We start from the raw sequence: 22,805 nt of genomic DNA, 5'->3' as shown, positions 1-22,805 counted from the left end.
ACGTTGATTTTAATCCCATGAGTCCCTACTGTGCGCAGGATGCTGTACTCATGACACAGACCCTATCTGTAAAGGATCTTCAAGCTAGTTAGGGAGGCAAGACCCCAAAACATCAGAGAACAAAGCAAGCACACTGTTCAGAGACCCGTGGCCCTGCCTGGTAGTGACTGCCCTGCAACAGGGCCATTCTCCTCTGGAGTAACAGCCACGTCTCCTGAACCTTCAAAAAATGTGATTTTCCCCCTGGGGTCCCTGCCCCAAAAGGCACACACACACACTCCATGGCAGTTCTTTTTTTTTTTTAATTAATTTTTAGCAGCAGTAACAATTATTTTTTACATGAATTTCAGAAATATAAAAGAGATAAAAGCCAATCTGATACAGTTGTTTAGAGAATGAGAGGGCTGGTGACCACACCCCGGGGGCCTGTTTTGACAGGTGATAACTCACTTCTAAGACAAATTTGAAAACTGCTGCCTGCAGCCTTCCAAAGCCAGAGCAGTTAACGGCTGCCCCATCACCATTTGCTATCAATGAGAATACTTTGGGGCCTGAATCTCATTGGATCCTTCCATATTAGATTGTCTCTACCCATGCAGTTATAAAACATTCTCACTGTGGTTAAATGCTCGCATAGAGCCAGACTGTAATATACACATAGCTGTTTATCACTTTACCAATTAACTCTGTAAGAAGAGTTCTTATCGGAGCCCTGGTCTCAGACTCCAGGAAGAAAATCTGAAGTACTAGAAAAGGAACTGGGCAGAAAACTAAATGATGAGAGTAATTCATCCACAAACGTTTACTCATCCCTTTACTCATCCTGGCTCCACCATCATTGGAAACCCCCAGAGGTATGGCGGGTCCACCCTCTCATCCGTCCTCAGAATTGAGAGGTGACAAAAAAAGTCTAAGACAGGCTCCCTGCCTTCAGAACATTCTGGGGCAGCAAGATGGGTGTCATGGCAGGAGGAAAAAGCATCCAATCCTCCTAGTGAGAAATTTTTTATCACATGAATTGAGGTTGCAGAACCAATTGCCTATGACTTATTGTGATTATTGACTGAAATAGAAAATAGTATTAAATAATTTAAAGAATAACCTCAACTGCCCCACATAAATCAGTGCCTTCCGAGCTAATATGAAGTTATGGTGAATTTCTACCTAACTAGATATAGTTTTATCTTATTGAATTAGTATCTGTTTCTTAAAGAAACAAGTTGTCAGTGATCCTCATGTTGACTGTGGAGAATGTCCCAACTCTGGGCAATGACTTAAGTCAAGATAAGTTGCAAGAAGGAAGAATAGTTCTTTTTTTTTTTTTTTTTTTTTTTAGGAAGAATAGTTCTAACAGACAGACAGAGCCCCCACCGTGTACAGGAACAGGCGGGCACTTCCTAATTTCAGGGCGGATGTTGTCCAGCACTATCTGCCTTGGCCTTCATCCTACCGTGCGAGGCGGGTGCCCTGGGTAGTACCCCTTCTCCAGGGCACAGGCATGGCTGGGAGTGTCAGGATGGTGATTAGAACCCGGGGGCCGACCCCTAGGCCATCCTTTAACTCCCCTGCACAACAGCACCCCTTGTCCATGCAGGGAATGGTGAGTTTCAAGGGAGAATAAAGCTTTCTTTCACAGGAGGAGTGAAAGAGAGTGGTTCCAATAGGCTAAGTACATTTATTTATATCAGGCTTTGGCAATTAGCCCTGGGTCATTTCCTATTTAAGAATCCTAGAACCTCTGGAAAACCCTTCTGGAACATGCTATTTATAAACAAATCGTTTCAATGAAATAGTGTTTGTCACTCACTGAGAAAACAAACAACGCTGGTAGACGCCAGTCCCTCTGGGTGAATTCAGTGGTGCCCCTTGGAAGTTCTGATGCCCCGTGAGCCCTTGTGTGCCCCTCGTGGGCTCATCGGGGCCTTACTCTTATCATTTCCCAGAGGCTTTGGGGCTCTGCCTGACTTCTGTCACTGTCCTTTTCTCCCTCTGTTTCCAGGGCGGTGCTTTTGGTGAAAGCCATCTCTGAGGTTGCAGCATCTCAGAGGCACCATTATCCGAGTTCCTGTCCACATCTTGCCCTCCTTGTCCTGGGGCTGCAGGAACAGAGGCCTCTTGTCTGAGTGGATGAAAGGCTGGCCTCTCGCTGCCCTGCCTCCTACCCAGGGACGCCCTGATAGTTCTCAAAGACAGTTCTCCCTTGAGTTCCTTGCGTGTGAGGGCCTCGCCAAGGAGAAATGATTTCCCCCCGTCCTGGTATATGATGTCTATTTCTGAGACATGCTGCTGAGAGTTACCCCAGCCTCCCTGGACTGAGCCTTGATTTAGCCAGGTGGTGGCCACTTGGACAGTCCTATTCTAGGACTCCAACACACCCAGTGCTCAGGATCTCCTGGAGGGTACATCTATGGCAGGGTCTTGCCACCCAGTGCTATCACCATAGGACCCTGTGAAGATTGAGTCAGAGCTACCCACTGGCCCCTCACCAGCTGTTGTCTTGGCCCCACACTGACCATGAAGGTGGCCCTGGGGGCTGGTTTCCTCCCTGTGGCCTCTGCCTCAGCAGCTGATGCCTGTGTCCTCACAAACTGGTGGGTGTTCAAGGATGATAGACCTGGTGTGACCAGACTGTAACCTGTGGGAGAGGTCGAGGCAGACAGGACATGCCTGCTCCAGGTAAGCAGCAGGGCGTCGAGTAGATCCCGGGATTTGACGGGACAGAGAGGCTAACGGTAAAGGCTCAGCCTATCAGTGGCTCTGTCCCTATGGGCCCCTGAAAGAGAGGCCACAGTGAAGCCCCAGGCCTAGCACAGGGCAAAGTTCAGTCTGTGTTACCCTGGGAGGGACAAGGGAGCCTAAGAGACAAGGAGTCTTAAACCAGAATCCAAACACTGAGGCCCGGGGCACGTCCAGCCACCATCTGTTTGTAAAAATGAAGTTTTATTAGGCAGAGCTACACCCATTTGTTTATAGAGCGTCCTTGGATGTTTCTGTGTCATGATGGCAGAAACAAGTAGTTGACACAGAGGCTAAAGGATTTACTATAGGCCTGTACAGGAAGTTTGCTAACTTCTGCCTTTAACCAACAGGAGAATCTCTAACAGCACACATTGTAGGGCAGGGCCCACCCGGCCCCACTGCACCCCTCCCCAGGCGCACTTCAGCCTCACACATGGAAGGAACGCCACAGAGGTAACAGCTACAGCCAAGGTCAGGGAATAGACAGCAGCCAGGGAGGCTCACCCGGGCCGGGCCCACCAACCTGGGTACAGGAGAAGAACATCGGTTCTCCTTGCCTGGCCTGCTGGGAGTGGAGGGGGTGCTTCTCACAGTGTTCCCCAACCCCTGAGCTGTTCCCCTACCACCCCTACCACCCCCTGCAGAAATACAGGTACTCGGGGCTTTGCCACTGCTCTGCAGAAAACCCTCACCTCACCTGGGCAGGTGCTGGAAAGAAGCCAGGCCAGGTGTACAACATGTCAGGCCCCCTGAGCCCCACAGCTGGGGCCAGCCGCTCACCCCACATTCAGAAAATGTCCAGGCAGAGGGGAGCAACCTGTCCTGGCACAGGGCATTTGTCAGGAGGGCGCCCTGCACGTTTCCTTATTAAAACCTCTCTCACCGGATTTGGAGATGGAGCTCGGGGTTGACTCGTGTCCACATTTGACCAGTTATAAATTGTGCTCTTTGCCTCTGCAGACTGCATGGGTAAGCGTGTGGCCCAAGAGTCACATCCCACAAACATGTACCAAGCATCAGTGGTGCGTCAGGACCAGGTCAAGGCCCTGGGGGTGGAACAGTGAACAAACCAGCAGTAATCCCAAAGGGAGGCTGATGTCCCAGTAGAGCACACAGACGGACACCAGACACATGGGTGGAAAGCTCAGTCCTCAGATGGTGCTGAGCTGGAGGACAGTCAAGCCAGGAGGTGTGATGGGGAAGGTGAGAATAACATTTAAAGAGTGTGGCCAGAGAAGACTTCACTGGGAGAGGGGAAGTTTGAGAAAGACCTGAAATAAGCGAGAGAAGCATCGTAGGCGGAGAGCAGTGCAGCAGGTGCAAAGGCCCCATGGCAGGAGCAGGCTGGGCCCCACCAGGGAACAACCAGGGGCCAGTGCGGCTGGGGTGGGGGGTGGGGGTGAGAAGAGGTTAGAGGGCAGTACAGTCAGGCGAGGAGGCGGAGAGAGGGTGGGCTCCAGCATCAGGAATTCCACCATCTCCCAGAGGCTTGAAGCCGCCAAGGCCTGCTCTCCCATCCATCCCACCCCCCAGCAGGCTAGAAGGCTCCTAACCCTGAGAGAGGCACACTTCAGCATTTCAGCCTGGGTGAGCCATAATGGGTAGTGGGACCCAGGAGCTGGGAGGGAGGAAGAAGACGGTGAGACCTCCTAGATCCCTGAATTGAGGCATGGGGCAGGGAATACCCAGTTTGTGCATGCACACAGGGCACAGAGCCTGGTTTTCAGAGCATGTCTAATGATTCTGGTTGCACCTCTCCAGGCCTGTGGCAGGCTCTGCAGGGAATGAGTGTGTACATGGCCCCTGCAACCAGCACCTGAAGTCCACAGTGCACTCAGGAGCCTTAATACCAGCCCTGGGGATGCCAGCCCAGGACAGAGCATAGAGCAGTGACCTCCCCTCAGGGTGGAGGTCTGGAGGCCAGTGGACAGAGAAGAGAATTGTGACAGGATGTGGACAAGGGAGGTCTCCACCTGTTGCTCCTATATCCAAAATGCCACCTGCCTAAGGAGGAAGGCCTGGCCCATGCTCAGGCCTACCCAGTCTGCCCTTGCATAGTGAGAGCGCAGCAGAGAGGCGAGGTGAACACCCAAGTTACCCTGGAGGTGCAGAGCCTAGGACCCGGGCAGGTGTTGGAGGTGATGCTCAGCTGCTTTGTATTTGAATGACACTCTACAAGCAAGCAGGGCCCCAAAGAAGGAGCACATGGCTCTTTCCTGTCCTCCTCTCCTCACATATCAGATCCAGCTGGAGAATCCAGTTGCTGCTCAGCTGAGCGGATCCCAACCCAGCAGTTTTGGACTTGTGACCCCCTGGGCATCTGCCCCTAGGTGGCTGTGGCTCGTGCACACCAAAGCGCATTCACGTTTCTTGTGTTTTGTTGTCACCGCAGCCTGGTACTGCGGAGGCGGAGGACACGCTGTATCCACTGGGCCTCCCCGCCTGGCAGCGTGTACAGGAAGGGGAGTATTACTATGCACCTCCATAGAAGGTGGGTCTGGGCTCCTCGTACAACTTGGTATCCAGAGCACTCCTGAATAAGTGGGATTTGGAAAGGTAGAAAGTCCTAAAGCCACAGCAATAGAATGGCCAGGACTGGAATTCAGCTGTTATACTCCACCTCTACAGGCTGACACGTCACCCTCCTCTTCTCAGTAATTTCAAGAGGACAGATGGCTTCATGCTTAATCACTGCTTGATCCTCCCCGCTACACACATGCACACATGTACACATAAGCACACATACAAGTTCATACACACATGCACACACACACACAAGCAGACACACACACCCGTGAGGAGCCCTAAGTGAGTACTGCCCACAAGCATCAGTATCTTGGATTCAAGTTCATGACTCGTTCCTGTGTGGGGATGCTTGTGGCATGTTCTTTGTCCTATGGAGAATCTCAGGACATTGTCCTCTGCCTCCCATATGCCCCAACAGAACACAGAGGTTGGCCTTGGGATCAGGAGACCTGGGAGGCATGTGGGTGTGTGAGGGCGTTATAGTCCTTCTCTGGAGCTGTGAGCTGAGCATGTGAGCTGACAGAAAGGCTCCTCCAGCTCCTCCATCCTGGCCTGCCTCTGATAAGCTTCCTGGGCAGCAGAGGGAGAGCCTCTTATCAGGCGGCTGCAGGGGGATCTGGCCTCCCTGCCATGGGTGGGCAGCACTGATAAAGTGGGCCTGGGCTGCCACTCAGGGGACCTGTCCCCAAGCACCAACCTCTCAGAAATAGGAGCAGTGAGACCCAGGAAACTTCTTTACTTTCTTAGACTCTAATGCAGGGAAGGTTTCCGGGGGCCGCAGGCAACAGGGCCTGACTGAAAATGAGTAGGGAGACGTGTGGCCATGAGGGCCAGTGTAGAAGGGCCCTGAATGTGATGGTGGCAGCTGGAGCCTCAACAGCACAGGGGGACTGTGCGTGAGGTTACAGCCTGCTCAGAATTCCCTGAAGCAGATGCCACAGATCCCACTTTATAGCTAAAACACTGAGACCAGGCAGGGAAGGCGAGGATTAAAGTCCTGTCTGATGTGGAATGGATGCCAGGATGGAAGCCAGGTTTGCTGGCACCAAATAGCCCCTTTCTCCCTCCTGGGGCCTCTGCCTGGAGGGTTCACTCCCATGCTCCCCCACATACTCTGTTGGACCACAGCATACTCCACTTTCAGAAGTTACCTTCCTTTTCTTAGCTTCTCTCACTGTTAAACCCCAGCATCTTTGGTGAGTTCAGACAAAGGACCCGTCTGTGGAGCTGACATGATATATTTGGGATATTCTTACATAAAATTTTTCGTTGTTTATCTGATAGTCAAATTTAACTGGCACCCTTTATTTTATCTGGCAACCGTAATAGGACAGGGCTTGGACATGGGTGTCTTTGAAAGGATTCCAGATGATTCTAACATGCAGAGTTGAGAATGAAAAAAGAGTGGCTCCTGCTGCAGCCTTCTCAGGGAGGGAGCATTTCTGGTCCTCAGAGACATTCTCAGGGAAGCTTTCCAGATTCCCTTCTTATACATCCTTTGCCAAGGTCATGTGGCTAACTCTCACAATGGTTAGAAACCTCTTTTATGCTTAAATTTGAAAATCTGAGACCATCTTAATTTTTAATACTTTACATGATGTCATTGAGGAGGTGATTCCGTAACCGGATATGTGGAAGTAAAAAGGAATAAGCAATTATTCACAACCCTCCTACCTCTCCCATCAGACTCATGTTCTCTTTCTTAACCTTCTAATCACACTCCTGTCTGAACCCCAACTCTCAGACCTCCATCAGCTCAGCCTTGTCAGTTTCTCTTCCTGTAGCCCCTAACCTCAAACCCAGACCCCTGTCCCCTGCTCCCTGTGTCATTCTGATTGTATCTGGGTAGCTTCCAAGTGCTCTTCCAAAAGCTGGGTTCTCCTCCCCACCCCTGTCCTGCATTTCTAACGAATCCCCCATCTGTAACCTCTCACCTGTATGTCTGCTCATTGCCTACACAAGAAGACCCAGCTTCCAGAACCTGGTCATCAAGACCCTCCATTGCCCAGTACCCACCCAAACAGGTGAATAATGAAATTTACTAATGATGTTGAATGTGGCAGTGATGGTGGAAGAAGTAATAAGACAAGGAAAAGAAAGAGGAGAACAAGCTCATGATATGTACTGGAGTTAGCCATTTATATTCTTTCCTTTCCTTCTCCCCCAAACCTCAGCTTTGATATTTCCCAAAACAAAATTCAAAAGTCATTATTTGAAAGGTGTAAAAAAAAAAAAAACTGAATTTGGTTCAGTATGAAATCGCCTATACTTTAAAAGTATGCAATAATTTGAAATCTAGTTTTAGATGATTTCTGGATGCCTCTAGTCCTAAATGTTCACACAGATCCGTCCCTATCACTGCCCACCGTCCTTGTGGGTAACTCTGTTTTTGCTCTATTGCTTAAGCAAAGGCTTCTTTGCTTCATCAAAGAAATGAGCATACTGGTCCGTCTGACAGAAGAATAGATTGTGTTTGTATTTAACCTACTTCTCCTAAGTTTATGTGTTAGGTTTCAAACCTGCTTTTGAAGTGCTGAGACCCCTGATGAAAAATGATGAACAAAGTTTCCTGGTTACATTGGCAGCTTCCAAACAACAGGAGGGTGCGAGTTCCCCCAGTGCTGTGGGCCATTGACGTTCACTGGATGTCCGGCTTCAACCCTGCCACCCACGTGATTCTGAAGTGAGACAAAGTCTAAGTTAGTTGACTTGTCTTTGATTAGTCTCCATGGTATTTATCACTATCTATGAAAGAAGCATCTAATTTAGGTGGCAGTTGATTTGTGTCACGGGATTTCAGCTGACAAGAGGCAGAGTTATGTATGTATGTGTTTATGGCTTCTCTGCTTTTGAAAGATTAATGTTGGGCAAATATAAATCACAAGACCTGGACAGGGGCTGGGAAAACGGAGCAGGAGCTTGCCAGGGTGATGGATTGAGACGTATTTTAGAGTATTTTCATCAGCTAGAAAAACAGTGGAGGATGGGGCTGGGGGTGAAGAGAAATGGCTTTTTCTCCCCAGGCACAGGGAACAGACACACAGGGGCTGACTGGGGGCAGGCCGCTCCTGGCTGTGCTGCAGATACAGAATGAGGAAGTAAATCGGTGGTTTCCTGAAGCACCTTTCCTGCCCTGATACCCAGGAGACAGGACTGGGATGACAAAGGAGGGCCAAAGGCACAGTGGGAAAGACTCGGGAAGCCCCAGCACTCCCTGCCGCTCCAGCCTCCCACCCCCACCCTCCTGTGTGTACGTGTGTGAGGGAGAGAGAGAGGAAGCCATTTTCAGGTATCTGAGGACAATAAGATGATCTTTCAGATGGGGGGACACACGCCCCACAGCCACACCCAGGGCTCTGTGTGCTGCTGCTAAGGCCCTTCTCTGCAGAGGAGAGTACTGAGGGTCAGAGAGGGGTGCATGTAGCTGGGACGCAGGGACCAGGCTCACCCCAAATCCCTCTGTCACCAACCACCATGCTCCTGTGTGCATTCCCCAATGCCATGGGCAGCACTTTTAAGATGATGTTTGGAAAGAGTGGTTTGCGGGCGTGCATTCATGAGCGTCTGTCCTCTCTCCACTGTGCCCGTCAGTGCACTCCTGGGGTGGAGACGGAAACGCACCTCGTCTTCCAAGCACCTTTTCAAACACTGGTCTCACATGAAAGACAGATTGCAGATCACCAACATAATGGCCAAGAAGGCCCACCAGGTGCTCTCTACAGCATGCTGAGCTCAGCTGGCCTCTGGCCGGGCCTGTCCTGCAGCCCCGAGCTCTCCCAGGACCCTGCTTCCTGTTCCCAGGTCTGCTTCCTTCCAAGATCCTACACCATCACACCCCACCCTTCTCATCCACAGACCGGGTGCGCCGTGTTGACGACTCTGTGAGACCTGTGGAGAAGCGCTGCTGTCTGCCTCGGGGTGGTGGGCGACCCTCATCAGAGTGGCTCCACCTGAGTGTTTGGGCAGAGATTCCAGGCAGCAAAAAGTCCTCTCCTGCCTCCTGCCCCTGCGCCCTGCAGCCCTGCTCACCACCACCGCACGACCCCCCCAGTGGCTCTGCACTCCTGCCTGTTAAAGCCAGTGAAGGAAGGAGAAAAACACCTCCACATCCTGCTTGCCTACTGATGAGCCTTCTGGAAACCCAATAACAAAGCACGGATAACTAAATCCTCATTATTTACACAGGCAGCCTGATCGAGGACATTTAGTCAAGTAATTAGGTACCTAATTATGCTGAAAATGAAATTATATGATTTTTTAAGTGAATTAAGCCCTCCCAAGAAGTAGTGAAGATTATCACGTGGGATCCAGCTGGATCGCAGGGACCTCAGAGGGCAGCAAGTGGGACTCTGGGCTGCTCTGGCTGCATAGGGTCTGGACTTGAGGCACACATGTGAGCACATGGGGGCACACACAGCTCACACACAGAGGACGCCAGCTTCGCCCCTGTCTCCCCAGGACACCACAAAGCCTGCTGTACACCAGGAACTTAATAAATGACAGCCATTAATGTCATTGGAAGCTTAGTGTACATCTGTGGAGTGACTGTTCAGTGACTTAGAGAATATCAGGAAGGTTATTTATCCAGCATCAGAGAGACAGGTGTATAAAAAAAAAAGTAATGATAGAAGAATTGCTGGGACCTGTCAGGGGATATTTAATGAAACACCACTTATTCATTCAACTAGCCTTGTGTCAGATGCTGATACATAAAATACAGTCCTGTCCTCTGGTAGCTTAAAAATTAGTGCAGAGATGGGCAAAGCATTTTAATGGTGCAAACTACAGCCTGTGGATGACAGGCAACGTATGGCCTGTTTTTTGCAGTCAGCTAGTTAAGAATGACTTTCACAGTTTGAAAGGGCTCCTTCACTTCCACCCCGTGCACATGGGTTCCATGGTCCATCCTGTTAGTCCCTCACTGTGTGTCTTCAACTCCGGTGCAGGACCTAGAAGGGGTCTGGACTGCTTCAAAAGGCCAAACCCCACTATTTCCTTACAAATACGGGAGCAAAGCTGTGGAGCAATATTGTTGATAAAAGAAAGATCCAATATACTTTGGAAGGAAACAACCAATGTGGATAAAGACGGAGATCAGAGTTGGCCACTGGCACCAAGAGAAAAGGAGATGGAGGAAGAGGAGGCCAAGAGGAGAAGCCGAGTGTGCAAATTTCAGCATAACATGCTCTCCCACAAAATCGAAACCCAAGGGACAAGGGGGCCTCCCTGCAGAGAACCCCTGCAGAGGCCCCTGGAAGCCAGCTGCGTAGCACACCAGTGGCAATCTCTGGGAGCTCCAGAGAAGCAAAACCTGTGGCCAGACACCTGTGATTTCCCATGCCCAGCCCTGACCCACTCCCTGAGAGTCAGAGCTCACCTTTCCCTCCTGCAGATGCAAGGGCCTGGGTGAGAGTTCTGGACTGAAGCCACAGCTCACGTACCTCCACCCACAGGTGCAGCCCAGGGAAGGGGCAAGGAGCTGTGGTCCCTGCACTCACTAGCTCTTTCCCACATGGCCCTTGTCTTTCTTGGAAATGAAACTGTCTGCTTGGAGCATCTCCTTACTGGACGGGGCAAGAATGTGCAAACACAAGATCAAGAGGGTCACTCTGAGGGATGGCCATGTTCCTGCTGTCCAGCAACAGACCAAGGCTGGCTGTGGAGTCACGAGACAGGGAGTTCAGGCACCCAGCAGGGCCCTGAAGTGAGGCCAGTGGAGCCAGGCATGGGTAGGCACCATATGGATGGACCTTCCAGTCTGGTATTTGGATAATCCTGTGAGACATTAGCCAGTTCTGGAGATACAGCCCCATTCCCTGACCACACATTCTGATTGTAGGTGGCCTGGGAAGTACAAAAACTATGTATTCGAAGCACAGAGAGGCAAGTTGCGAGGGGGGTGGGGCCTTGGTGTGTGTCACACCGTCTGGGGGCAAGACATGATTGCAAGAGGGACTTTGCCTAACAAATGCAATCAGTGTAACCTGGCTTATTGTACCCTCAATGAATCCCCAACGATAAAAAAAAAAGCCATTCATCACCACCCAAAAGCCGCCACTACCTAACATTTTAAGTGTGTTTCTGCCTCTTCTTTCGGTCTAAACTTTGTTTAAATACTGAGCATCACATTTATTTGCAGGGTCCTGTTCCTTTCACTTAACGTCACATCATAAGCTGTTTCCTGTCACTAAGAATGCACATGTATCCGTCAGTTCTGCTTAATACTCTAACATGTGTATGTACTGTAATTTACATGACCAGTTCCCTAATAGGGAGCATTTAGATTGTTCTCTTTCTTTAAACTTTCATTTTAAACCATGTTGCAATATACTTTCCTGAGCAAGGATTTTTGTTTCCATTCCAAATTACTTCTCGAGGATCCTTGAACAGGGGCATCTAAACTTTTTTCTTCTCTGCAGCACATTGGAAAAATGAGAATTGTCTTGAGCCACACGGTAAATACACAAACACTAATGAAAATTGAAATGCAAAAAAAAAAAAGGCAATACATACATTTTGTGATACCCGACACCACAGATAAGCCAAAAATGTCCTCACAAAATCAGCATGTGGCCCACTGGCTGCAGGTTGGACACCCCTGATTACAAGCAATGCATTGTTTGATTCTGAGGGTGATAATTTGCCAAATAGTGCACAAGAGCATTGAAGGTGCTTTATTTTGAGAATCCCACTTTGATTGAGGCAATGCCAACATAATTGACAATGACAAAAGTTGACATTCAAATAGCCCAACCTATACCAAGCACTGCTTCCCCCCTGCTAACTCGCAACGAGCCTACACAGCACCGTCGGGTTTTACAAAGGAAGAAAGCCAGGCCAGAAAGGCCACTCACGCCCGAGATGAGTCCCCATGCTGAGCTGTCACTCTTGTGCCCTCCAGGCCTGTCAAGTGTGCTGACCACGCGAGGGCATGGCCAGGGTCCCAGCCCAAGCCTGGCAGCCAGGGGACCCCCAGAGCACCGCGGCCTTCCTGTGCACCCTTGCTTTCCTCAGGGAGGTGTCTGGACAGGGCTGGGGCTAGAAATACGCATGTCCAGGGCCTGCTGTATTCCAGCCACCTTTCATATAGCTGTGCGCTGGGAAGCTGTGCAGACGCTCTGGTTGGTACACGTATATATAGCCCCTTGCTGGTCCCTAAAACACCTGCAAACATCTCTTTTCTGTTTTGGTGTCCCAGAAGCCTTTTTTTTTTTTTTTTTTTTGAGAAGCATTTCCCTGTCGGAGCTCAGCTATCTTTAAATCCTTCCATTGGCCTCACTGCAGTGGCCTGGCATCAGAGATGGTGTCTAGGGACAGGAAGCGCTGGAGAACTTTGCTTAATTTCGCAAGAACAAAGCCAAGGGGACCATAGTCTCAGACATGGATTGGAACAGTGTGCACATCTACCACACCCTGGTGCAAGGGCCCCATCCCTGTACCCAGCACCAGGTCATGGGAGCAGGTAGGAGGACAAGCATAGAAAGGGGACAGAGTCTCACCCTTCTCAACCATGCCAGGACCCCATCTGCCTCAGCTGGGATGCTGCCTCCTTGTCAGGTGGCATCTCCTGCCTCTCCCCTCGGCGTGTTACCTCTTAGGCCTTGGTTCTTTCACTGTGAAGATTGGTCAGCTCGATAAAGAGCCAGGTGCAAATTAGAAGTTAGATGACTGGGTCTCCTCTCAGTGTGCCAAGACCACACCAACTATTTATCTTCTAGATAAATGGTGGATTATTTTCTATTAGAAGGAAAACAGATTCACTCAGCTTCTCCCTGGTGGTCAGGGCATCGAGCTTCTTCAGTTGATTGCTGATGTCTGACACCCACCCCAGCCCCCTACCCAGCCAGGCAACCAGAAAGACCTTCGCCCCAAACAGCCACACAGCCCAAAGCTGACATGGTCCTGTCCTTAGGGGAGCTCCTCTATGGACAGGGACAGCCTCGTCTGCTCAGCCAACCTTTTTATCCCAAGACTCCTCTTCCCTTTAGGGTTTCTTACTGATTTCTGTGCCTGTCATCATCCTGAACTTATGAGAAGGTCGTATTTTTTTAGACTTTGACCCCAAAATGGAGCAAAACATTCATTCCTTGTACTTAGATGCTGTAGCTCAGCTGATGCAGGTGGCTCCGTGTTTGGTTTTTGTTGTTGTTGTTGTTTTAACAAAAAGAGATTTAGGGGTGTTATCAAGGAAGGCCACACAAAGAAAACCTTGGAACTTCAAATGGTAACTTATAATATATCATCCTTCCTACAGTTCCCCTCCTGGAATATATCCCCAAAGTAAATGCCTAGAAATGAAACATTGCCCAGTAGGACTGTCAGGTGACACAGAAGAGCTGCCCTTTCCTGTCAAGTCCCTGCTTCATCCCCAGTTTATGGAGGAGGGAATGACTGTCTCCTCCAGACCAGAGAGGAGACATCTCCCCAGCACGTAGCCCCCTCCCCCAACAAAAGCCTCTACACTGCCATGCAGGTCGGGTGGCGCTTCAGTGCCTGAAGTGCAAGGCTTCAGTGCCTAGCAAGGCCACGTTTCCATAGGGTAGCATCAAGGAAGGTCATGTTAGGAGGAGGAAAGCCTGGCTAGATCACTTGACAGAGGGTCAGAGCAGTTCCACTACATGGCTCAGAACTTTGGCAGCCCTAGAAGTTGGGAGGATTGTTTATAACCGCAGTTCTCAACCCACAGGAACTGTACTAAAGGGCCGTGGCATTAGGAAGGTTGAGAACCACTGCTTTATAAGGTAACCCATAGGAACCTTCAATAGTTTTGTTAATTTTTATTTTTAATTATTATGGATAGTTGTATATCTCTGTAGAGTACATTTGATGTTTTGACCCAGGCATACGATGTGAATTAATCAAATCAGCACAACTGGGGTATCCATCACCTCAGGCATTTATCATTTCTTTGTGGTAGGAACATTCTAATTCTACTCTTTCCTTTTAAAATATGCCCTCACTGTTGCTGATTAGAGTCACTTTGTTGTGCTCATTCTAACTATCTTAACTACATGTTTGCCCCCAGTCATCATCCACATTTTGTCCCCCATTCCCCCGACCTTCCCGGCCTCTGGTAACTGTCATTCTACTCTCTGCCTTCATGAGATCAATTGTTTTTAATATGTAGCTCACACATATCAGTGAGAAGATATAAGGTCTGTCTTCCTGTGCTTGGCTTATTTCACTTAACACAATGTTCTCCGGGTCCATCATATCGTTGCAAATGGCAGGATTTTATTCTTTTTATGGCTGTATAGTATTCCGTTGTGTATGTTTACCACAGTTTCCTTATCCACTGATGGGCACTTAGGTTGATTCCAATTCTTGGCTGATATAAATAGTGCTGCAATAAATATGGGAGTGCAGACAGCTTTTCTTTTTTTTTTTTTCAGTTTTTTGGCCGGGGCTGGGTTTGAACCCTCCACCTCCAGTATATGGAGCCAGCACCCTACTCCTTGAGCCACAGGCGCCTTTTCAATGTACAGAATTCCTGACATGTATACCCAGCAGTGCAGTTTGCTGAGTCATATGGTAGTTCTAGTTTCAGTTTTTTGAGGAACAGCATACTGTTTCCATACTGGTTACAGTAATTTACATTCCCACCAGCAGTGTATGGAAGTTCCTCTTTCTCCACATCCTCACCAGCATTTGTTATTGCCTTTTTGATAAAAGCCATTTTAACTGGGATGAGGTGACATCCCTTTGCATAATGGTTTTGATTTGCATTTCTCTCATAACTAATCATGTTGACATTTTTCATACACCTACTGGCCATTTTCACATCTTCTTTTGAGAAATGTCTACTTAGATCCTTTGCCCATTTTTTTACTGCATTCTTTAATTTTTTCCTATGGAGCTGTTGGAGCTCCTTATACATTCTGATTACTAATCCTTTGTCAGATAGGTAGTTTGCAAATATTTTCTCCCATTCTGCAAGATGTCTTTGTTGATTATTTCTTTTGTTGCACAGTAGCTTTTCAGCTTTACATGCCCCAAGGCAATTATTTTGACCTTGAGACTCTCCTGGGTTCATGTGGGCTTTGCCTGTGAACTCCTTCTGGAAGCCCAGGTGAATGCACATATGCTTTTTGCACAGATGGAAGGATGACAAAGCCAGAAAGTGTGGGCAGATGAGGCCCCCATAGTGTACTTCCAGCAGCTGCGTGGAGCCCAGACTTTGAAGCACGGTAACTAGGCATTGAGGCAGTTAGGCACTGATTGGGGGAGACCTTCTGCCCAAGCCAGAATCCCCGCTGAGCACTCCACCACCACAGGCTTTCCCTCCATGTCACCACCATGCTGGCTTGCAGCTGTTGGTATTGACCACCCACCATCTGAGCAGGCCAGACTTGGGAGCACCCATCAGATGTCACAGGCTCCATCATAGAACATCTCTTTCCCAACTTGCCCTGGGATGCATTTGTCCCTACTGGTTACACAGTAAGCTCCTGACAGCAGGGATCTGTCCTGTAGTAGAGGCTAGAAAAAGTCTGATGAAGGAAAGGCTGAAGGAGCACAGTCAGAAGCTTCCTCACTGTCACAGAATCCAGGGGTCCCGGGGCCAAGTCTCGGGTCTGAGTCTCCCGCACGCCACCCACAGGCACCTCTTTCCTGCGTGCGGTGATGCTCTGTCACATGGGGGTGTGGGCAGTCTGACTTTACACCCACGTGTGTTGCACCTTCCCATTCAGGTCATACTCTCCCTGGGGACAGACACTGTCTTCCTCTCCTTCCTTTAATTCCAGGGCTGGGTATATACTAAGCACTCAGCCAGCTTCAGGAGAAATGGGCAGATGGGCAAAAGCTATTCATTTATTTCTTTGGGCCACTTATATTCTGGGACCTAGAACCTGAACTCTACGTCCTTTCCAGGAGCAATAATAGCACATCATCAAGGAGGAGTAAATGTGTTTGACCTTTCCTCCCCCTAAAAAAGTCAGTTCATGCATTTTACCTGTCTGCAGAGTCCACAAGGTCACACAGGAATCAGGAGCAGAAAGAAAACCCCTGACACCTGCCAAGGAGAACTGTCCATGCCCACAAAGGTTACCTTCCCCCACCCCACTTCTGAAACCCAAGTCAGACTCACACAAGCCCTTGCTGCCTTGGGGAACTTGGTAAACTGGCTTTTCTAACCAGGTCTATAGGTTTCTTGACAATGAACTGCCTTGGTAGCTATCATGGCGCTTGGCAGACCATCAAGCCACAGGTGCTACTATTGCCACTGGAACCCTGGCCCCAGCGTGGCTTGTCATCTCTGGAACTTTCCAGGGGGCGCCATGACAAACTTGCATCTCCTTCATGATTTCAAGGCTATGATAATCATTCTCCTCCCAGAACACCAAGGCTTCCTATTCTGAAGCCATCCTCACTCACATACCCAAGGAAACTCACTCCCTTGAGCCCTCGCTGTTCCTGAATTCTTCTTCCTTTGTTGGACCAGATGAGCAGTGGAAGACAAGAAGCGGGAGCTCCCTCTGCTACCCCTAAGGCAGAGGAGTGGACTTCATTCCAGGCTCCTTAATCTGATCAGATACCGACCCACCAGCTCCCTGGGCAGGGTCTGAGCTTGTTCCTGCCATCCTGCTCCACATACTCACTATTATTGCTGCTGGCCGACTGGGAGAGCACAGAGGGTGCAGCTGATGAGGGTTCTCCCCTCACCATCTCCAGAGGCAGGAGGTGGGAACTGAGGCTTCAGGAGCCTTGGGACCAGGGTTGGCAAGCAGACACATGAGGGGGGATGGCTCAGATGCTGAGCTCTCTGCCCAGAATGTTTAGACCCTCTGTGCAGCAAACACCTGTTCAACCTTAAAAAGCCCTTCCTGAAATACCTGCCTCTGGGAAGGATTCCTTTACACCAGCACTTCTCCACCATAAGCGTGCATCAGAATTCCCTGGAGGCCTTGGTAACACTCCAATTGCTGGCCCCAGCCCCCTTGTCTCTGATGCAATAGATCTGATTTGGAGCCTGAGAATTTCCATTTCTAACAGGCTTTCTAGAGTGTCACTGATCCAGGGACCACACTTTGAGAACGGCTATCTCATACCATCCCTACCTTCCCAGACAGGCTGGAACTTCCTTCCTGATGTGGATACTGACGTATATGGCAGTTGTGATTGGGCTGAAGGTCATTTTCTGGAGTCTGTGCATTGTGCAGGGTGTATAAATGCAGCTCCATGCACTGGGAGGTGGGCAGGATGTGGAGAGAGCAGTTTGAACCAAGGGTGCTTCTCTGGCCCCACGCTCCTCAGCAGGCTGGGGCTTGTGGGGAGGCACTGCTTGTCATGCCCTAAGGGTCTCAGGTCTCACCTGCCCTCCCAGCCTGGCTGGCCCACTGGAAGTGCATCTGGTATCCCAATATATAGATTTGGGTACAAGGTCCCTAAAGACAAGCCAAGAATTGCACCCCAAGTAGTTCAAGCCAAATACATCTGGAAATCAGCTCTCCAGGGGTTGCCATGGGACAGTGCCCGATAGGGTTGAATCCTAGGACTCAGAGCTCTCTGGGCTTGAACCTAATAACTCCTGACTGTCAAAACACTGGCTGAGTGCAGTGCCTGTGGCTCAAAGGAGTAGGGTGCCAGCCCCATCTGCTGGAGGTAGTGGGTTCAAGCCCAGCCCCAATCAAAAAAAGAAAAAAAAAAAAAAAACCCTGGCTGAGCCAGGGGAAACAATACACCTTTCTGGAAATCAGCTTCCATATCTGTAAAATGGCAACAATAATAACTCCAACCTGGAGTGAGTGGGAAGAGTGAGTTAAAAAGTGGTAAATGCAAAGAGAAGTCCCTAGCACCTAATTGCTAATTGTTTTTAAAGGAAGAGGAAACAACAGTCTCTTATCACCCTGGCTGCACTGGACAGACTGGCATGGAAATGTTGGTCAGGGCAGTTCTGGGTCTTTGAGTTTCTCTATCCATGCCACCCTAAGGCGCTGTTCTTTCTTAGTGAACTGAGAGGTGCTTAGTGATCGGAAAGGTCTCGAGCTCCATTCATTCATATGTGCATGCATTTATTCCTGCGTTCAGTCAATGTTGACTGGGTACCTACTCCGCTGGGTACTAAACTGCAGACCACGCGTGTTCACACTGGACTGCAGAGTCCAGCATGCACCTAAGCTTGCTGCACCTCCTAAGAAACACTGTGAAATGCTGAGCCCTGCTCCCGGCCAGGCTCCGGCCCCGGCCCTGCCTCCTGGAGTACATCTTCTCTGTCTCTTTTCCGACTTGCTGCTTTGTTTTATCTTCTTCCCCACCTCCAGGCTTCCTGCTGGGGGAGCGGGGGCAGCCCGGAATCTGTCTTTCCCCACCTGCTATCCCTCCTGACAGCAGCAGCGGGTTTCTTATCAGAAAGAGGCATCTGGCTGCTATGCTGAGGAGAATGACCTAACAGCCCTGTAATTAAAGTGATTATCTGAGCAGAAATGGCCATTATGAAACATCCGTCTCTGTTTCATTATGCATAGCCATGGTAATGGGAACACAGGATTTCCTTGTTAACACTAATATTTCCATGGTCTAACAGATCTTCTCACTAGCTGCTGGGGGAACATCTCTTATAGGGATCTCAGCCCTCCAGCCAGTCCATTGAGCTGTGGAAAAACCATTCAGGGACTTGAATAGCACCACAGAGCTGTCCTTCTCAGAAGAGGGTCAATGCAGGGACTTATGGCGAGGCCTCAGGCGGGGATCCCTGGACAGGAGCCCTGAACGGGAGCCCTGGGAGGGGCTTTTTTGAGAGAGAAAGACAGAAAATACACACCAAACTCAAGAGCACCACTAAGTCCTGGGCTTCTGTAGAATGAGCCATGAGGTTGTGAGCACACCACCTCCCTGAGCCTTAGTGTTCCTCCTGCGAAATGGGATGATAGTGCCAGGCACCTCACGGGACTGCTGTGAAGCCCACAGGATACAATGGATAAAAAGGAATCAAGGGAACACCAGGCACTATGATTTGGATGTGGGTTGTCCTTACCAAAACTCATGGTGAAGTAAAATTCCCAAAATTGGCAGTGTTGGGAGGTGGGAGCAGCGGGAGGGGTGCCTCACACATAGATTAATGCCTCCCCATGGGAGGGAGGGAGACCCCACTCTCAGGACTGGTTAGCGACTGGAGGGCAGTGGTCATGGAGGTGAGTTTGGCTGCCCAGACTCCTTCTTGCTTCCTTTCCTGTACACACGACTCCCCTCCCAGTCTCCGCCATGAGTGGAAGCAGCATGAGGCCCTCACCAGATGCAGCTGCACAATCTTGAACTGCTTTTCTTTATAAATAACCTGGTGTCGGGGGTTCTAACAACATGGAGCAGGTGAAGACAGCCAGTATGAGCAGCCCCTCACAGTCACGCCTGCCTTCATGCAGACCACAGGCACCCGCTGACCATCTACCAGGTGCAAGCCCAGCCTCAGGGCAGGGACCCAGCAGTGAGCTCGGGCGTGACCTGGTAGTGGGCACTGCACACCCAGCTGCACCATGCAGTTCCTGTCCACCCGGGCCTGATCACAGAGAGGCTCACATGTGAGCCGTGATCCGAGGGTGCAACTCCAGCCAACGTGCTGTCAGGTGTGGAGAGCCCTCCGTTCTCCTCAGATCCTTCTCCTCTGTTCACAGATCCTGACCCAGTAGCCCACAGCGTAACGGACATCGCCATCATTGCAGGTAAGCTGTCATTTTAGGGCCTTTCAAGTAACCAGGGAGAACTGGTCTGAGGACCTGGGGCGGGGGGGGGGGTGGTGGCTGCCACCAGCGTTTCTCCTGCCTCAGCGTTGGTTATGAATGTGGAATGGAAAGTCAATCCCTAGTTAGGAAATATCCAGCCCAGTGTCCTGACAGAGGAGACGGAGCTGGGACAATGAGGGTAAAATGAGAGCCCCTGGCCCCTGTGTCAGGAGACATCCCAGCTCAGGGTGGGTTGCCTTACAGGGACCCATTGGAGCAACAGTGGCTCTGGAGAGGGAGATTTGAAGGGGGTTTCTCCCCATCTCCCTCACCTCACACTGTTGCCCACCCTGTGCCTTATACCCCCACCCCTCCATCCACAAGGAGCCTGACCCTGCCCTCACCTTGCCTTGAACCCTGGGCAGGTGACTCCTGAGGATCATGACTATGACTCCAAGTTAATGGTTCAAGAGCAACCAATTTTGGAAAATGTTGTGTGCTGTGTGTTCTTCTTTGAGACCCACACTTCTCGTTAGCTTATTCATAGCTCGGAGAACTTCTATATTTAAAAAAGTAAGAAAAAGCAGCAGCAGCAGCAGCAAGGACTTGTGTGTGATTCGGAGTAACACGACATCCTCCAACCCACCGGGCTGCCGAGCCGGTCTTAGAGAATATTATCACATTGTGCCAACACAAGTGGTCTCCGGAAGGCAGGAGGAAGTTTACGGAATTGTTCTATAAAGATGGGACTTGGCAGCCTCACCCCTACCCACGGCCCCTACATCGCCTACATTCTAAGGAGACAGAGAGGCTGGTTCTGCAGCCTCAAAGTCAGGGCCCAAACTGAAAACAGCCCCAATGATATCATTGCATTTCAGCCCTTCTAACCCCTCGCCCTGTCACTCCGAAGCCCTGAGTGGCCCAACACCCTCCCGACTGTCAGTAAAGGTGAAGGCCAGCCCTCACCTCTAGCACACCTCCCGCCTGGGCACAGTGTCCCCAGCAGGGTCTTCCCTCTTCAGGCCTTCATGTGGGCAAATCCTCCTGCAGATCCGTGGGAGTCCTCCCTCCCCAGGGAAAACCCAAAGCACACCTCGCACCCTCTCTGCCCACGGGTAGCAGCCCTGGTCTTTTCCCCTGTGTGGCACACAGAGCAGCCTGCACTTCCCAATCTTCTGGGCTCTGCAAGTTTTAACATGCAAAGTCCCCTGTTCCCAGAAGCCCTTCAGTGGGGACTGGGCTGGTTTAAAGGTGAACTTCTGCAGCCCAGGGACCCCTGCAGTTTCAGCCCTCTTTCTCAGGAGACTATGAGCGCCTCTGAATAGGCTGTGCTCTGGGGTGCCCACCCAGCCTGTCTGCTCTGATCCCAGAGGGCTCAGAGGAGCAGGGGAAGGAAAGAAAAGGGGAGGGAGGGAGCCAAAGGAACCACTGAGGCGGGAGCAGACGAGAAGCTGGCACACACCAGGCAGGCTGATGGGGACTGAGAGAAGGGACCCTCTGTCTGCCGTGGGTACCGGCGGTCCCCAACTTACAATGGCTCAGCTTACAAGTTTTCAACTTTACAAAGGTACAAAAGTGAACATATTCAGTATAAACTGTACTTCAAATTTTGAATTTTGACCTTTTCCCAGGCTAGCAATATGCAGCAAGAATGCACTTTATTATACGTTGGCTTTGTGTTGGGTGATTTTCCCCAACTGTCAGCTGAAGTCAGTGTCCCAAGGCCATTTAAGACGGGCTGGGCTGAGCTATGACATTCAGTGGCAGGTGTATTAATGCGTTTCTGACTCATGACAGGTTTATAGGGATGTGGCCCCATCTTCGGGTGAAGAGCGTCTGTGCTTGTTACAACGGAGTGTCTGTCCTGACACACCCCTGTGGGTCCCTGTCCCAGGTCCCAGAGCCCTTGGTCCACACTGACCCCTACGTTTCCTCCCACCTGCAGGTGTGATTGCTGCGGTGGCCATCGTCCTGGTCTGCCTTCTCCTTGTCATGCTACGTTACACATGTCGGCACAAGGGCACATACCACACCAATGAGGCCAAGGGCACCGAGTTTGCTGAGAGTGCGGACGCAGCCCTGCAGGATGACCCTGCCCTCCAGGACGTTGGTGGCAGCAGCAGAAAGGAGTACTTTATCTGAGGAGCACTGACCTCAGCTCCCCAAACGCCTCCGCAGGCTCCATCAAGGAAGATGCACCCCACCGCCCACTGGCACTCCCAGTACCACCTCCCAGGACTGCAAGAGCATCCTGCCTCTTCCTGAGAGCCACACCTCAGAACACTGGGTGCCTGCCCAGGCAGAAGAGCAGGGGACTCCAGCTACATGAGGCCTCTCCCAGGACCCAGGGAGGCAGTGGCAATTCTGAAAGGCTTGCCTTTGCTCCACCAAAGAGGGGTGAAGTCTGGGCACACAGGTCCCCCTGGGCAGTCCAGGGTGTCACCTCATTGGTGGGAAAGTCCTTGCTGAGGGTGAACAGGGTGCATGGCCCTGGGGGCTGGGGAAGCAAGGAGGTGAGTCATCGGTTTGCTGCCTGGGGATAATGGCATCAAATGTCAGTCCTTGACATTTGGGGGAAACAGCAGGTGCCAGAGCTAAAAGGTACCTTTGTCTCCCATTGATACAGCTTGAAACGATTGGAAATAAATTTGAAATGTAACCTAACTTTCAGAGTCCCACGGCATTACTGTAGTCACCAGGGGAAGGATAAACAGCATTGGGGCTTGCTTCTTACCAGTGTGACTTTGTGCTCCCTGATGGAGTCTGTGTGGGGAGGGCTAGGACAGCCCACTCCTGGCTCCCAAGGGCCAGTTCTCAGACAGCACAGATAGTACAGCCACCCTGCACCCACCAAGGGAGGGGGAAGAGGAACCAGTATTCCTT

At 50.5% G+C, this 22,805-nt stretch overlaps 1 protein-coding gene across 1 annotated transcript in view; it reads left to right on the top strand.

Annotated features, from left to right (window-relative positions):
* Positions 1-22,583, top strand: part of GYPC (glycophorin C (Gerbich blood group)) — a 33,721-nt gene extending 11,138 nt beyond the window's left edge. Inside the window, exons 2-3 of the mRNA XM_053597756.1 lie at positions 19,875-19,922; positions 21,868-22,583. Of these exons, the coding sequence (XP_053453731.1) occupies positions 19,875-19,922; positions 21,868-22,064 (245 nt within the window). The 3' untranslated portion in view covers positions 22,065-22,583. The remainder of the gene's footprint in view (positions 1-19,874; positions 19,923-21,867) is intronic.
* The last annotated feature ends 222 nt before the right edge of the window (positions 22,584-22,805 follow it).

This window comes from Nycticebus coucang, chromosome 7 (assembly GCF_027406575.1).
Source record: "Nycticebus coucang isolate mNycCou1 chromosome 7, mNycCou1.pri, whole genome shotgun sequence".
NCBI lineage: Eukaryota > Metazoa > Chordata > Mammalia > Primates > Lorisidae > Nycticebus > Nycticebus coucang.
Note: the sequence above shows the minus strand (reverse complement) of the source record. Positions and strands in the feature narration are given on the sequence as shown.